The 14,956-nt window shown below is 44.7% G+C and overlaps 2 protein-coding genes across 8 annotated transcripts in view; both read right to left on the bottom strand.

Moving 5' to 3' along the window:
- The window catches only part of VWC2L (von Willebrand factor C domain containing 2 like), a 46,056-nt gene extending 39,023 nt beyond the window's left edge, over window positions 1-7,033 (bottom strand). For 2 of the 3 annotated variants that reach the window (XR_014956819.1, XM_021537218.3), the window contains exons 1-2: window positions 6,585-7,033; window positions 4,040-4,506 (exon numbers count right to left, since the gene is read on the bottom strand). Coding sequence is in view for 2 of the 3 variants with exons in the window: in XM_021537218.3 (XP_021392893.1) it covers window positions 4,040-4,450 (411 nt within the window). In the remaining variant the exon portion in view is untranslated. The remainder of the gene's footprint in view (window positions 1-4,039; window positions 4,507-6,584) is intronic. The other variant, XM_021537217.4, reaches the window with a different exon arrangement.
- An 870-nt stretch (window positions 7,034-7,903) lies between these two features.
- Window positions 7,904-14,956, bottom strand: part of SPAG16 (sperm associated antigen 16) — a 363,770-nt gene continuing 356,717 nt past the window's right edge. For all 5 annotated transcript variants that reach the window (XM_085585489.1, XM_085585484.1, XM_085585486.1 and 2 more), the window contains one exon: window positions 7,904-8,239. In XM_085585489.1, the coding sequence (XP_085441615.1) occupies window positions 8,058-8,239 (182 nt within the window). In that variant the 3' untranslated portion in view covers window positions 7,904-8,057. The remainder of the gene's footprint in view (window positions 8,240-14,956) is intronic.

Genomic DNA, 14,956 nt, shown 5'->3' with positions numbered 1-14,956 from the left:
CCTTGGAGGAGGATGGCACCATGCTCACTCTCCTGCAGGGACAGGGAGCAGTCCCTGCCTGTCAGTCCAAAATGTAGAGAATATTTCAAGATGTCAGCTTGACAATCTCTTGTGAACTGGCCATTTATCTCCCAGCAATGACATTTTGCTACATATCCAGAGGTGTGCAGGAGGTTATTCTGGATGTGCCTCTGTTGGGTGATGAGAAACCCAGGAAGTTGATAAAGGACTTCCCAAACTGACAAGCCAATCCTCTCCCAGTTGCTTCTCACTGTGGCTACAAATACACTGTAACCACACCATCATTCCATTTCTCAAAGGTGTGTGCTTTTCTGCCAGTAAGTCATGCAAGAGAGCAAAAACTAATCAGCACTTAGGGACACTTGCCTCAGTGACATTTGCAGGAGTTCTCCATCAGCTGCCAACGAACATCCGTCACGCTGGCGGAACACTGTCTCCTTAACTTTACATCAGCTGCTGGCTGGGGACATTCGTTTAAAACACAGCCATGTGTACTTACAATAACCAAGACCAATCTCCATTTGCTTGTTTTCTCTCTCTGAGAAGAGAGGGGAGGATTAACAGCCTCCCTGAAAGATCTCCTCTCCTACAGGCGAGTGCAGAGCACTTGGGATTCAGACCTTAACCTCCAGGACTGAAACTAGAGCAAGGATGATGTGGGAGAGAAAAAGCAGCTGCCAAGTGACCCCAAGAGTCCCTGCTAGATCCCTCTGGAGAAAACAGCCTGAGACTTCCAGCTTCCTTCACACCTTTCCTGCAGCCACCACAGCTGCCCTCACCCTTTCTCTGAGAGCAGACAGTGGGGACTTGAGAGGCCACATTCTAGTCCAACAAAGAGAAAAGCAGAAGACAAGATGGGAAAGAGAGTGATGGATCCCAATAAAACCCACCAGACCTGCCCTCTCTCTTGCTCCACAGGTATCAGAATCCTGACCACCAGGCATCAATCTGTATTTTAATGTGCACATTTGAATCAGATCATGGCTAACATTAGAGAGACTGTGCTGGCCTTTTCTGCAGGGGTTTCCAGGTGGAACCCCAGCCTCAGCCAAAGCTGGGGGTAAATCCCACTGAAACCAGGGAATGAGGCAGGCTCTGTATGGGCAGCTGGGGCCCCAAACCCACCAGCATCTCCCAGGACCCAAAGAGATGAAGATGCTATGAAGACTCTGCCTGGGGTTACTAAGCCATCTGTCAAAGACACAAAATTTTACAAAAGGATACAAGAAAAAAATCTCAATGGATTTGGATTTATAATTGAACTTCAGTTCAGCAATTCATTTGTACATGTTTATGATTGAGGGGCACAAGCATAAATATTTGGACAGCTGTCTAAGCTACATGGCTTGTTGGTATGTTTGTATTTTGTGCTTATGACTATTACGACTCAAAAAATCAGATGTGCAAGATCTGTTCACTAGAAGAAAGTGAAATATTTAAGAAATGGGCCTTTGTAACTACTCTTTCACCCTGACAGCATCACAGTTACAGCCAGTGGTAAGAAAAAAAAGATTGAATCACATTTGGATTTCTCGCCCCAAACCTGAGGAAAAAAAATCTAAAAACAATATAGGATAATTCACCCAACTGGAAACCCCTCATAGATATTGATACCCTAGAAAAAAAAACATTCTGAGAGAAAAAAAATAATCCCAATTTGTGAAAGATCAGGCAGCTGAAATTTCTACAAGATGAGTCAGTCCTGGCACACACACAGACACACACTTGCAAAAGATTTTTAAATAGAGGCTAATTTCAGCTGAAACTCAGCAGTGACAAGAACTTCTATAGATGACGATTTGGAATCTACATACCAGCAAAAGTAAATCAAGTGGGTGAAAGGGTTCTGAGACCACATAAAACAGTGCCTCTGTTTCCACTGAAAGCAGCCTGGGTTTGAGTCAGAACAGCCTCTCGTCTTTGACTTCAGTGCATGTGCAATGGATGTGAGAAAGTTTGCAGACCTTATAAATTCAACAGGATGAGGGAAGCACAGAGCTCAGAGCCTGTAAAACCTATGAGCTGCTCAAGATTTCATCTGCAGAGATAGCAGGTATAATCTTTATTCTGGTGAAATAAACAACAAAATGCTTGGATGCCTCATAAAGTCAAGACTTCAGAGCAGCAGCTTCCTGAATCTTTGAAGTTCTGTCTCTCCTATAGAATTTATAAAGTCATAGTTCACAGGTGCTTCTCTTTTCCCCGCAGAACAGTGATCTTCCATTGTGTGACTCTCCTACAGTACTTTGAAGAAAAAAGCAATCCACTGTTTATTCTAGGTAAACACAGAGATTTCCAAAACATTGGTTTCTGCCTTACCCAACAACGTATTGAGCTTTCAGCAAAACACAGGTCCAGGTCAAAAGTTTGACTGCCAGCTAAATTAAGTGTGAAGGATCTCACATTAGTTCTGGACAGAAGGTTACTGTGTGTCAGAGTGGTGTGACACTGTCTACTTTGTGCTTCTCAGAGGGTACTGGAACTTTGCTTTCCACACAACACCCCAAGTATATGAATACAGCAAGAAGGGGACCAGATGGCTCCTAAGTCTCTCCAACAGCTTTTCTCAGCTGTATTCTGTTTTCCTAGAGTTTAAGCTGTTATCAGGATGAAATGATTTCTTTCAGGAAAAGAAATCACTTTTTTTCCACTTAATTCACACGCAAGAGATACTTAAATGACAATATCTATTTCTCCCACTGAAATCTCTTCAAAGAGCCCTTACAAATTTCTGCTTCCTAAAAATGAGACCTTATACCTCTCACATGAAAACCTGATCACCTAGGTGGGATATCTCACCACCTGACAACACAGCTGCCACAATGCAACCACTGAAGTGTGATCATGGGATGAACTTGGGCCAGGCCTTCCCAGGGCAAGAAGAAACTCTTATCTGAGCAGTTCACAAGATCAGCATCTTCATATCCCTCAGCAAAGCAGAGCAGGTTGGTCAGGGTGGCCCTCAAGGAGATGCTCCTCATACATTTGCATTACCTTGTGCTTATGACTAATATTAAACTGTCTCGGGCACACTCAGTGACTGCAGTCTCAGATGGACAGAAAAAGATTAACATACACCACACATGATAGAAGAAAGGAACTGTTAACTGCTACCTTCCCTCAAAATGACAATTTCTGTGAAAAAGGGAACAGCCATCTATGTTACTGAGAACTGGTGAAGTACTCAGACCTATATGAAATTATTTTCCTGGTCAAGTGTATAATAAGATCTGGCACTCAGCCATGACGAGTTCTGGGCTGTTGTTAATTATGGAGGTTCAACTCTTAAAGCCATGTGACCTGGAAGAACAAACTTGCATACCTGCAGCTTTTATAGCCCCTGTTCTTCACAGTGAAATGCTGTTTTCCATAGCAGAATTGAAAGCTTGTGATCAAAATCTTTAGAATGAGAACTCTAGGTTGTGTAGTGGTTTTGGAAAACACTGACTTGGTTTTAAGATATATTTCAGGATTTCTTTATGACATTCCTTACAACCATTACAATGAAACACACGCTTCTCATTGCTTGAGATGCTCATCTGCCTAAGATTTCATCTTCTCCATTCTAGACAGCCTTATCACAGTTGAAATGAAAAAATTAAATAGAGTTTTCCATCTACTTATTTGCCTGCTCATACAGTTATGAATAACAACTCTCAGCACCATGCCATCATTTTTTTGCTATCCAAATTGCAAAAGGGGTCCTTAAAAAGCACTCAGTACTGGTTTACACACCCTTGGCAGTCCAGCATGAGCCATGCTATGAGCAAGGAAGGCAGATGAAGAGGGCTGGCAATTCCCACAGGGGCTTTTGACCGACCACTGGCCCTCAGGAAGTGCACATAAGGGGGAGGTGACAGCTTTTACATGAGCCAGACCTGAATCACCACTAAAAAATTACTTCATCTCCAGCATTCATCCATGGCAGTAAACAAATACTGAGTGCCTTGAGAGTTCCCAACAAAAATACCATTCGTAAAGCATACTAGTATGAAATACTGAAGAAAGGGTTCCATACCTTAAATTCCTCCAAGATTTTGTAATTTTTCCCATGATATTCACAAAAGTTTTTCACTTCTTTGCATTCTGGACAGCATCCATTGTGTTCCACTTTTGTGCACTTTGGGTGGATTTTAGGGCATTCTGGTTGATCACAAACAGGTCCATCCTCAGTACAGACACAGGGACAGTTGGAATGTCCTGGGAAAAAACGTTCTCCCAGTTTGTACACAAAGCCACTGTCATCCACACAGCCCTTCCCCCGGTAATCATCAAAGATCAGATTGTCATTACTGGAGGTCTGGTCCCCTTCATCAGCGGGGTAGTCTTCATGGTTGATGGCAGCTGGAGTGACCAAACCAGGGAGCACAAACAGAAGTATCCAGGCTTCATGGATATGAAGAGCCATCCCCCTCCTCGGCTTCTCCATGGGACCTCAAAGCCAGATACAAACAGTTGCTTCCATAGGGAAACCAGTGTTGCGGTCTGAAAACAAACAGTTTTGAGTGAGAAAAAACTCAAATTTGAAGGAATATTGACTTATAAAAGTCATTGTTTCAACCAGTACCAAAGAATAAATCAAAGTTTTTAACTATCACTGTTTCGTTTGAATTAAACCTCTTCTTAATTATCGGCAAATAGAACAAAGCATGTGAAATACCTACATTAGACACACATGCCTGGAAACATATGACCATAAAATATCTTTGAAAGAATGGTGGTTCACAGAATAATCTAATTTTTACGTTCCTCATTTTTGCAGTTGAGTTTTTCGATGCACATTAAACCAGCTGCCTGAAATCGCTTGGCGATGGGCAGCTCAGAGGGTTTTGAAGCCAAGTTTAAGAATGGTTTAAATCTCCTGCGGTGTCCACTGTCCCTTGGTGCTATGTATGGAGCACAACCCACTTCATTAAACTGAGGTGGGAAACCTGAGCTGAAAAAGGAGTTAAACATAATTTGTTGTCAGATCTGTGTCTGATCTGAAAGATGGTGCTGGGCTAAACTTGGGCTGCGAGAGGGAGAATAGTACAGAATCTTATTTACAGCATTTCTGAAGAGGCACTTCCTGGGCTACCAACACAGCCCAGCCCACAGCAGGTATGTTTAACCCTGTCAGAAACAAAGATGCAATTCACCTTCTCCATTATTCAGCATTTCAGTAATCCAGCAAAAAACGCAGAGTGCAGGACGTTAAATGCCTGCATAATGCATGGAGCCGCTGAAATGTGTCGGCCTGATTCAGCCGGAGCCTTTCTCAAAGTTCGGGAGCGATGCAGCACGACCTGCGGTGAGCTGTGCTGAAGTGGAGGAGTGAGGACGGAGCCCGGCACGGAGAGGGGCTTTGAGTGACCCCCGGGAGAGTCGGCGCCAGGAGAAGGCTCCGTGCCGGTGTCTTGGGAACACTTCTGGCTGCCCACAGTGCCACATCACTGCCACCAACCTGCCCACGCACCAGCCCGCAGTCAGTGCAACCCCGGCAGCAAACTGGTTGCTGACCCCTCTTAAAAGAACTGGGCGAAGTATTACAGGAAACTTTTAAATGAGGTGAAATATCAGCATTACATGGACTCCAGAACTACGGAGGTAGATGCTGGCACCAACCAAAACAAGAAGGACTGCTGGGGTGTGTGTGTGTCATCATCCCTTCTTTTCCTCCATTCCCAGGGCATGCACACACAGGCACACGGGGTCTACACAAACATGCATTAACCTACACACACAGGCAAACACGTATTCCTCTCCACCCCTTGGGGGGACATTGTTATATATTGGCATTTTTGGTGGACTGCAGATGTTCAGCAATTAATTTGCCCTTAATTAAAGCAAAAAAGGAGCAGCAGGAGGAGAAAGCTTTAATCCTAGAGAAGCAGCTAAAGGATCCTGTTGACCAAGCAGTTTTTCCGAAGCCACAACAGAGGGAGACACCGGATATTACACAGAATCTATCAAATTCGAAAAGATATCTTCTTAATTGAAGTGCTAGCTGTGTTTCCATCACAAGGACTACGCACCCTCATGTTACTCCTCTTAGCAATATCTATTGTAACATGCTGTTTGGAAATCCAGCAATTCATGCAGATACCGCCGCTTAACATATCTACAGAGCAGACTCTCCCCACCTAATGCTACAGGTAGGTTGCAACACTGCAGATTTGTGGGCATTTAGGGGGGAAAAAAAAGCAGCAAACAGAGTCATTGATATCCGAGGAAATGTAAAACACTTGTGAGAATCTGCTGGAGTTTTATGAGGAAGCTCTTAAAACAAATGCGTGTGTATACATGTATGTATTTAAAAGTTCTCCCCAGATATTTTGCTACAGCAGCTGAGACGTCCCACAGCAACTCACAGGCACTCGGCTCGATCCTGGAAATCAGACAGACTGCAGACGTCTTGCACGGACACATTTCAACAAGTAAACAAATGCTGTTTGGCTCAGAATTAGTTTACAGCTTGAACTTTCTCATCATTTCTCATCCTGAGAGAGGCCAGGATCGTAGGTAAGTCTCTGAAACGTTTTCCATCCGCCTTCCCTCACCCCAAGTAAATAATTCACACCTACCTGATCAAGCTGGATGTGAAAGCTGAGAGGGGTCACAGGCCAACATGGACTGAAAGGTTAGAAACAGATTAGTGAAAGCAGTTCATCCTAATCACGTTTTCGGTGTTGACTCACGGACAATCCCTTTTCCTCCACCTCCCATCGCAAAACGGGAGCGCGGCAGCCAGCAACCACAACATGAGAACTGAGCTTTAACCCGGCGCCGACGATTCAGAGGGAGCAGGATTCAGGCGGTCCGGAGGCTGCGATGCCGCGGAGAAACCCCGGTGCCAGCAGCAGAGTCATCGCGGCGAACTTGGGCTGCATCTCCTCAGGTCTCGGGGCGGGCGGGGGAGAGAAAACAACCCATCCCTGTCCCCTCCCTGTGCCCGGCGGATCTCCTGCGGCTCCAGCTTCGCCTCGGCGGGGGAAGGGGGGGAGCGACGGCGGGTTAGGCGGGAGGCGGGCGGGGGAGGGCGGGCGCAGGAGCCCCGCGCCCGGCGGGCGGGCAGCCCCCGCGCCCCTCCGGGGACTCCCCGGCCCGGGCGCCGGCCATGCCCGCGCCGCGCAGCCCCGCGTTCCCTGCCTGCCCTTCTTAGGATTAATTCTGTTCTTACGGGGGTGGTGGGAAAAAAAAAAGAAAAAGAAAAAAAAAAAAAAAAGAAGAGAGACGAGCCGGGGTGGAGGGGGGGGCAAAACCCAAAAAATAATGCAGGGGCGGGGCGCCCCCGCCCCGGCCGCTGCTCCGCCTGCCGCCAGCTGGGGCGACGGCTCTCCTCAGACCTGCCGGTCCCCTCAGATCCGCCGGCTGGAGCTCCCCTCAGCCCGGCTCCCCTCAGCCCGGCTCCCCTCAGCCCGGCTCCCTTCAGATCCACCGGCTGGAGCTCCCCTCAGCCCGGCTCCCCTCAGCCCAGCTCCCCTCAGCCCGGTTCCCCTCAGATCCACCGGCTAGGCTCCCTTCAGCCCAGCTCCTCTCGGTCCTGCTCCCCCTTCAAATCCACTGGCTGGGGCTGCCCTCAGCCCGGCTCCCCTCGGATCCGCGGGCTGGAGGCTCTCTCAGCCCCTCCGTGCTCTCCAGCTCCGGCTCATCGCCGCTGCCCTGGCGGTGTCCGGGGAAACATCCCCCATGGCCGCATTGTGAAACTTCGCCTCATCTTCCCACCGGCGGCTGCGCCGGGGAAGGGGCGCCCCGGCTCCTGTGGCTCGTGCTGCGCTACATTAAAAATCAATCTCCTTGCAATTCGGCTGCGCCGGCATTAGGCGTCATTGTAAAGCTGTTTCTCCAGAAACCACCTAAAGAGAGATTCTTGGTGTTGGGGAAAACACGGTAACAGCAGAAAGAGGGAGAAACAGAGGGGTTTATTTGGCTAAAATGCTAAATAACGCTCCGTTTGGGCGAACATTCCCCGAATAGTGCAAACACGAGCTATGAAGCTGCAAGCCCGCGGTGCTGTTGTCAGAGCGCTCTGGTGGAAGGCGGTGAGGCCACCTGTGTCACTGCGCCCAGGTCCAGAGGCAAACCCTGCCATCGGCGCCCGCGGACAGCAGCGAGTCCTGGCCGTGGAAGCGCACGCAGCGCACCTCCACCCCGGGGCCGCGCAGGATGGAGAGCTGGCCCACGGACAGGGACAGCACCTTCACGGAGCCCTCGCCGCTGGCCACAGCCACCAGGTCACCTGAAACAAACGCAAAGGCATCATCGGGCTTGGCAAAGGCTGCACAAGAGAGCGGCGCGAGACGTTTTGAGATGTTGGCTTTAAAGAGACTCGCGTGCACTCCTGTTTTCTGAGATAGAGTAACAGAAAATTGGACGGATCAATAACAATGAGATTGGATTTTGGAGCAATTAGGCCAGTCTGGAGACCTCATGTTCTCCTCACAAGGAGCCTGGCTACTTTGTCAGAATCACAGAATCTGCTGAGCTGGAAGGGACCCACAAGGATCATGAAGTCCAACTCCTGGCCCTGCACAGGACGCTGCAAGGGTCACGCCATGTGCCCAAGAGCATTGTCCAAACCTTTTTTGAACTCTGTCAGGTCTAGTGCTGTGCTCATTCTTTGGGGAGCCTGTGCCAGTGCTCAAACACTCTCTGGAGGAAGAACCTTTCCCTAATATCCAACGTAAACCTCCACTGACACAACTTCAGGCCATTCCCTCAGGTCCTGTCACTGGTCTCCACAGGGCAGAGGTTAGTGTCTGTCCCTCCACTCTCCCTCACACGAGAGTTGCAAACCCTGGTGAGTCTCCCCTCAGTCTCCTCCAGCTGAACAGACCAAGTGCCCTCAGTCACTCCTCACACAGCTTCCCCTCAAGGCCCTTCACCATCTTTGTTGCCCTTTGGATGCTCTCTGATAGCTTAATAATTTTTTGATGTTACAGTGACCAAAACTGCACACAATACTGAAGGTGGGGCTTCCCCAGTGCACACCAGACAGGACCATCACTTATATTTGGATACAATTATTCAGGGACAGATTCTGAAACACAGGCTGAGCACCAGAGAAGTAGATGCTCTCCTAAAACCTGCAGGCATTGATATCAGACCATGCTTTTGACACTGCTTTTCTTGTACTGCTTAAGACATGAGGATATGAGTTTGCAGCTAAACTTCCAGAAGGCTTAGACATTTAACTGTACAGAGTGCTTGCTCCCTTATATCCTTATGGAAAAAAAGATATTTAAATCCTTAGTATAGAACAGTAGAAAAAATAAAAGAAAACCTAAAAAAGGTTCTAAAGGAGTTCTCAGTTTCCATGTGCTTTTTTGCAAATCAAATGGACTCAGTTTTCAACACTTTTGAGGAAGCAGAATGTTTATCATCTTCCTGCTCAAATAAAAGCACAAATAATAGCTGGTAAGTGATATGTTTGAAGTGCCTCTTACTTAGCCAGTCTCCAGACAAAGATTCTCCTTTAGAAATTAACTATAATAATCATGAGTTTCACGTACCAAAAAAAAAAAAAAAAAAAAAAAAAAAAAAAATTAAAAAAAATCAATACATTCATTTCAAAGCTGATGTGGCCCGAACAACACTGGGATCACTGTACTGTCAGTCGAGATCTTGGTCAAACACCTTTTCTATTTAGAGCAAGTTCAATACACCCTCTGAGTGATTATAGCTCTTCTTATGTATCGAGATTTTCTCTCTGAAAGCAAAGTCATTGCCAGCAGAAGAATAATTAAAATTGTCACTGACCAAGTCAATCTGGCACCAAGGTCATCATTTTTTTGGGAAGATTATGAAAAACAGGAGACATTTTTCTATTTTTAGTAACTCAGGTTATTCACCAAATAGCCAATGGGAACATACTGCCCAAGAGACGTGAGCATGGAGCAGTTTATCCCAGTTTTAACACTTTGGGGCCCTGGGTGATGTACAGTTTATATAGTTTATTGTCCCTCTGTTCAAACTAGATCATAACAAGGATGCTGTCTGTTCTGCTCATGAAGATCTGATGGCTTCATTTCACCATTTATCAAAAGAAACACGTAGCCTAAAAAGCTTACAAATGCACTGAGAATATTTAACCACAACTTATGCTTAGGGTGGTCATGGATATTTGTGCAAGAAAGGGAACTAGCAAGTAGAGCTAACCATGATAAATATGCCCTATTTGCAAACCTTTATAACTACTCGACTTCTTCATCTAGAACAAAGCCTGACACAGCAAAGATCTGTAGAATGGATTAGAGTGTCCAAAGCAGCAGATGTGAATATTTATTATAAACTTTCCTCCAGCAAGTCTTTGCTGACAGAAGCATTGCATATGGATTGCACTTGCAGTGAGACTCTCCAGGCAATTGCTGGATGACTTCTGCTGGAGCCAAACAAATGCCATTTTGCCTGCAGCCCTGACACCACAACAGCTGGGCAGGGGGTTAATGTCACTTGCTTCTCAAAACCACTAATGAACCCAGTTGTTACAGAGAGGGACAGGCATGAGAGAAGGTCTGGACAGCTGCAGTCCACTTCCAGAAAGTAAGGGCAGGAGAGAATGACAACTGAGACAAAGCTTCAGCTCATTCACTCCTTAGGTTGAGCAGGGCAGGGGCAGGCCCCAACCCTGCATTTTTCTGCATGTTTTGCTAGGTAATCACATGCCTGAAGCAAAACCGTAGCACTCATCCTGTCAGTCCATACCAGTACTCTGACAGTCCTGGGAAATGACAAAACCAAGAGGAAAATAGAGAGGGTCAGTAAAAACCAGCCAGCTAGGAGGTGCAGGAATACCCTGCACTGCCTCCCTGCTAGCACTCACTGGGGAAAGGATGGAGATGCACTTGGCAGCCCTGGTGAAGAATGATCCATTTCACAGGGATTTCTCCCTGAGTTAGGATGTGTTACTATTGCTGACCGTGGCTCAGCAGCAGCAGGATGCACAGGCAGATGCACACGAGGGGGAAAGCACAAAACAACCTCTCATTTCCGTCACCCTTTATGTCAACACTGATCTACGGGCTCATAACAATTTGCTCATTATAATGTAAATTTACTCCCTCCTTCCTTCTGAAAGGAGATGTTTCATTTTGAGAAGAGGGAACAAATTGTGTTTTATTGCTCTTTCAGAATTTTTTTCCAATTAGGAAAGCAAACAAAAACTACTACATAATTGTGATGCAAAGCTGTATTTTAAAGAAGGATACTCACTTGTCACTAACAAAGACACTTTGCTATAACACTGGAGGAAAGTAAAAGCCTGAAGAGAGGCTGTTCTTCATACCTTTACCCAACTGTCAGGTGGGACTGGTCTATGCAAGCTCACTGAACTGAGCAGTTAGGCTGATTTGCATTGGAATGAATAGATTCTGCTTAGAAGATGCAAAGTCTCCAAGACTGTGACCTCTAGATCTCACAGCCTCTAGATCTCCAGTTCACAAGGCTTCCAGAACCTGCTCTGGATCTGCTGGTGCACTTGGAAACATGGGGAGATAAAGTGAAGCTTTGCTCTGGCTGGCCCCATGCCAATCCTGAGCTCAGCCTTCTTCCTCAACCTGGCAGACAATGAGTGATGACAAAGCACATTGCCACCACAAAGACACCCTACAGTAGCAATCTTTGTGCTAATCACAGCTGATTTGCTGTTGCCCATTGCTAAACACAAGCACTAATTTTTCTGATGTACCCCTATTATGTCCTCAGAATAACATAAGCTCTGACCATCTGGACACTTGCTTCAAGAAGGATGCAGTGAGTTGGAAAAGGTAAAGAAAGGTAGCAAGCCAAATAAAGGTACAAACAACTGTGCAAGGAATGCTTAGGAGGGGATGACAGCTTAGCCAAGAAAAAACTCTGTGCATTAAAATGTACTTGGCTGACTGTGTTTACTCCACATGTAAACCTCAGGCTTCAGTCCTTCCTTGAGGATCCACAGAGAAATGTGGAGCCAAGGCAGACCCCAGATTACCTCCAGGGGATGGTGAAACACAGGGTTTCCATGAAAATGCTTGTCTGAATCCCACCTCACCTGGGAGCTGCGGGGTAGCCAGGATCTGGAATCTCTGGACAGTCATCTTTCTGCTTGGACCAGACTGAATTTACTCTGGGGAATCACTGCATTTTCAGCTCCCTTTTCTGCCCAGCACTGGAATTAAGTACTGCTGTAGGTTTCCAGTCCCAGTGTCCTACAGAGAAAAGCTCTGTTCTTGTCTCCAGACTGGCAATGCTCTTCGTTTTAGGCATTGATTAATTACAATGCAGCTCTGTTGTTTGGGCTGGAAATACATTTGTACTTAAAACAATAAAAATCATCCATGCCCTTCTAGAAGAACTATTCCTGCTACTGAAACTGTATCTCTACATTGTTTTGAGACCAGAGCTGAACCCTAAAATCATTTAGTACCTCAGAGACAGTAATATTTAATAATGTTTTGTTTTTGTTTTTTTTTTTTAGGACACATGTCCCACTCTGGAAAAGGGGGTAGTTAAAATTAATTATGTTGTATGCAAATCTATTCTTGTACATTTTCCAAATGTACATAAAGTTATAGGTTTGATAAAGACCGTAGCCATAAAGTGCCAAAAGCAGGAATCTGGCAAAAATCCCACCAAATTTATTTTAGTGTCCATACTGACCTAAACATGTGAACTTAAAAGCAAAGTTATTACATTCAGTGAGGCTCAGTTGTGTTAGATATAAGTAAGCAACCTGCTTTTTCTCATCTGCAAGGAACTTTGCATACCTATGGAAAGGAATCTTAAGGAACCAAAGCCCCTCCTATGAAATCTATGAAATCCATCTCCTAATTTGAACTGGTGGATAAATTTAAAATAGTGCAGGCGTGTTGAAGCAATCTAATTTGTTACTGCATTTCTTCAGAAGACAGAACTAGACAAGATTAATTTGCTGGGTTGATGGTTCCAAATTACTTGGGGTAAAAGGAACAAAACCTGTACTTGTCAAAAGACAGTTTGACAATTTATATTTCATAAGAGTCTAACAGAAATCACAGCCATGATTACTGTCTTCCTGGTACAATGAATTTTGAGTGAAACCTTGCCAGGACCACACTACACACTGCTTTACATGTCCAAACAGCTGCAAACTGTGACAGTTTTGGAGCAAACCATCACCACTCCTCACTGGTGAGCCTTTTTATATGCCCATTAAAGCATTTAAATTTTCTTTGGTCAAATTAATTTACTAATTCTGTAACATCCCATTATCAAATACTCTGAAAAGTTCTGGTTTAGCCTGCCAGTACTTCATGGTTCTGGAGCAGTCTAGCAGATTCAGTGCTAATAAAACAGTGTTGTGACAAAAGTCACAAACTCCACAGCTCCCCAGGCACATCAGGCTGAGACATTCTTCCTGATAACTGCCACTGTTTGCTCACTCCCAGTAACATTGTACATAGACTCAGCAGCTCAGGTGAAGTCTTCTGCTCAAAAATGGGGCAGAACAAGGAGAGTGAGAGATCAAAACCTCTCCTCTTTGCTCCAGCAGCTCCTCCTCTCAGAGACAACAGAGTAATCGAGGTGCAGGAATTGGGCAGTTGTTTCTAGTAAAAGTACAGCAGTTACTTTGGACTTCCTTGCAAATAATTCTGATGTGATAACTTCCCCAATTTAAAAATTACTTACACTGCCTAACTTTAAGCAAAGTATCCATCTTCAAAGACAAACCCAGCTATTTCTGGGTTTAAATTAAAAAGAAAAAAATCTTGTGTGAATTGAAGAAATTATGTTTATCATAGCTGCATACAGAAGCCTGAGACCATTCCTGATAGCAGAGATGAAATAACATATCAAAGAAAGAAAGCAAGAAAAGCTTTGATCAATAGGGAAATGGTTTTTATACACATCAGAACCAATTTAAAGAATTCTCTAGGATCAATTTAGATAGACAGAAATGCTTCTCAGCATTTATTACCTGTGGAGGGAATATTGATCCCATCCATTGATTTCTCCTGTGCATGTAGAGCAGCATCTGGTTTTGTTGTGTGGGTTTCTTTTCCCAAAGGAAGATGACCCAAAGTGGAAGGTATCAAGAAACTACTTATATTTTAAGGACTTACATTAATGGTTCAAACAATGTTTTTACATAGAACTTTTAAACTTTGTTCAAGAATAGTCAGAATGTAATTTAGCTTAATTTTGGCACATGATTGTTAGTCAATGGAATATATTTTAAGATAAGTGGGTTTTTTTGAACCTTACTTACCAAAGGCTACCACTTCCTTACATTACACATTGCATCAAACATTTTCTTTCCCATTCCGTTTTTAAAAGGAATGTCTCTTCATGGTAATGTTACAAATTGTGCAGCCCTAATGGATTATATTCCCTCTAAATTTAGGTCTTTTGTCATTATTGGAGTTGCAACCATTTGCATCTTCATCAGGATCCCTCAGCCTGGAGTCTCCTAGGAATTGGGCACCTCTTAAGTGAGGTGTGAAAGGTAAAAATGTCCAGTACCTCCCTTTAGTAATTTGGATAACAGCAAATGTTCTTGCCTACCTAAAAGTAAATGGAATATTTACAAACTATGGCTGCAGTGGCTGCAGATAAAATTCTTCATTACTGTCACACTAAGCAGAATTTATTTACCAGGCCACTGATTTAAACATGTGATAGATGGTGGACAATTTTTTTGTTCTATAAACAGCTTTCAACAAATAAAACAACTATTTCTTGTACACTATATGTTTTACTTAAGAATGCACTTTTTAGACATTATTAAAAGTCCTCCATTCTCAAATGTGAGTAAAACCTCCTAAATATTCTTGTGGAAATAATGATGACCCCCTTCCTCCCTTTGTCTTCACATTCTATTTAGATCTTTCATGGAACAGGTCATAGAAGAATAATCTTGAGCAGTTTGTAATTCACTTGCAGCAATTCACTAAATATTCTCAGTAATGAAGACCAAAAGGAAAGCTGGGAAAGAGAGAAG

This window comes from Lonchura striata, chromosome 7 (genome assembly GCF_050655825.1).
Source record: "Lonchura striata isolate lonStrDom1 chromosome 7, ASM5065582v1, whole genome shotgun sequence".
In the NCBI taxonomy this organism is placed as follows: domain Eukaryota; kingdom Metazoa; phylum Chordata; class Aves; order Passeriformes; family Estrildidae; genus Lonchura; species Lonchura striata.
Note: the sequence above shows the minus strand (reverse complement) of the source record. Positions and strands in the feature narration are given on the sequence as shown.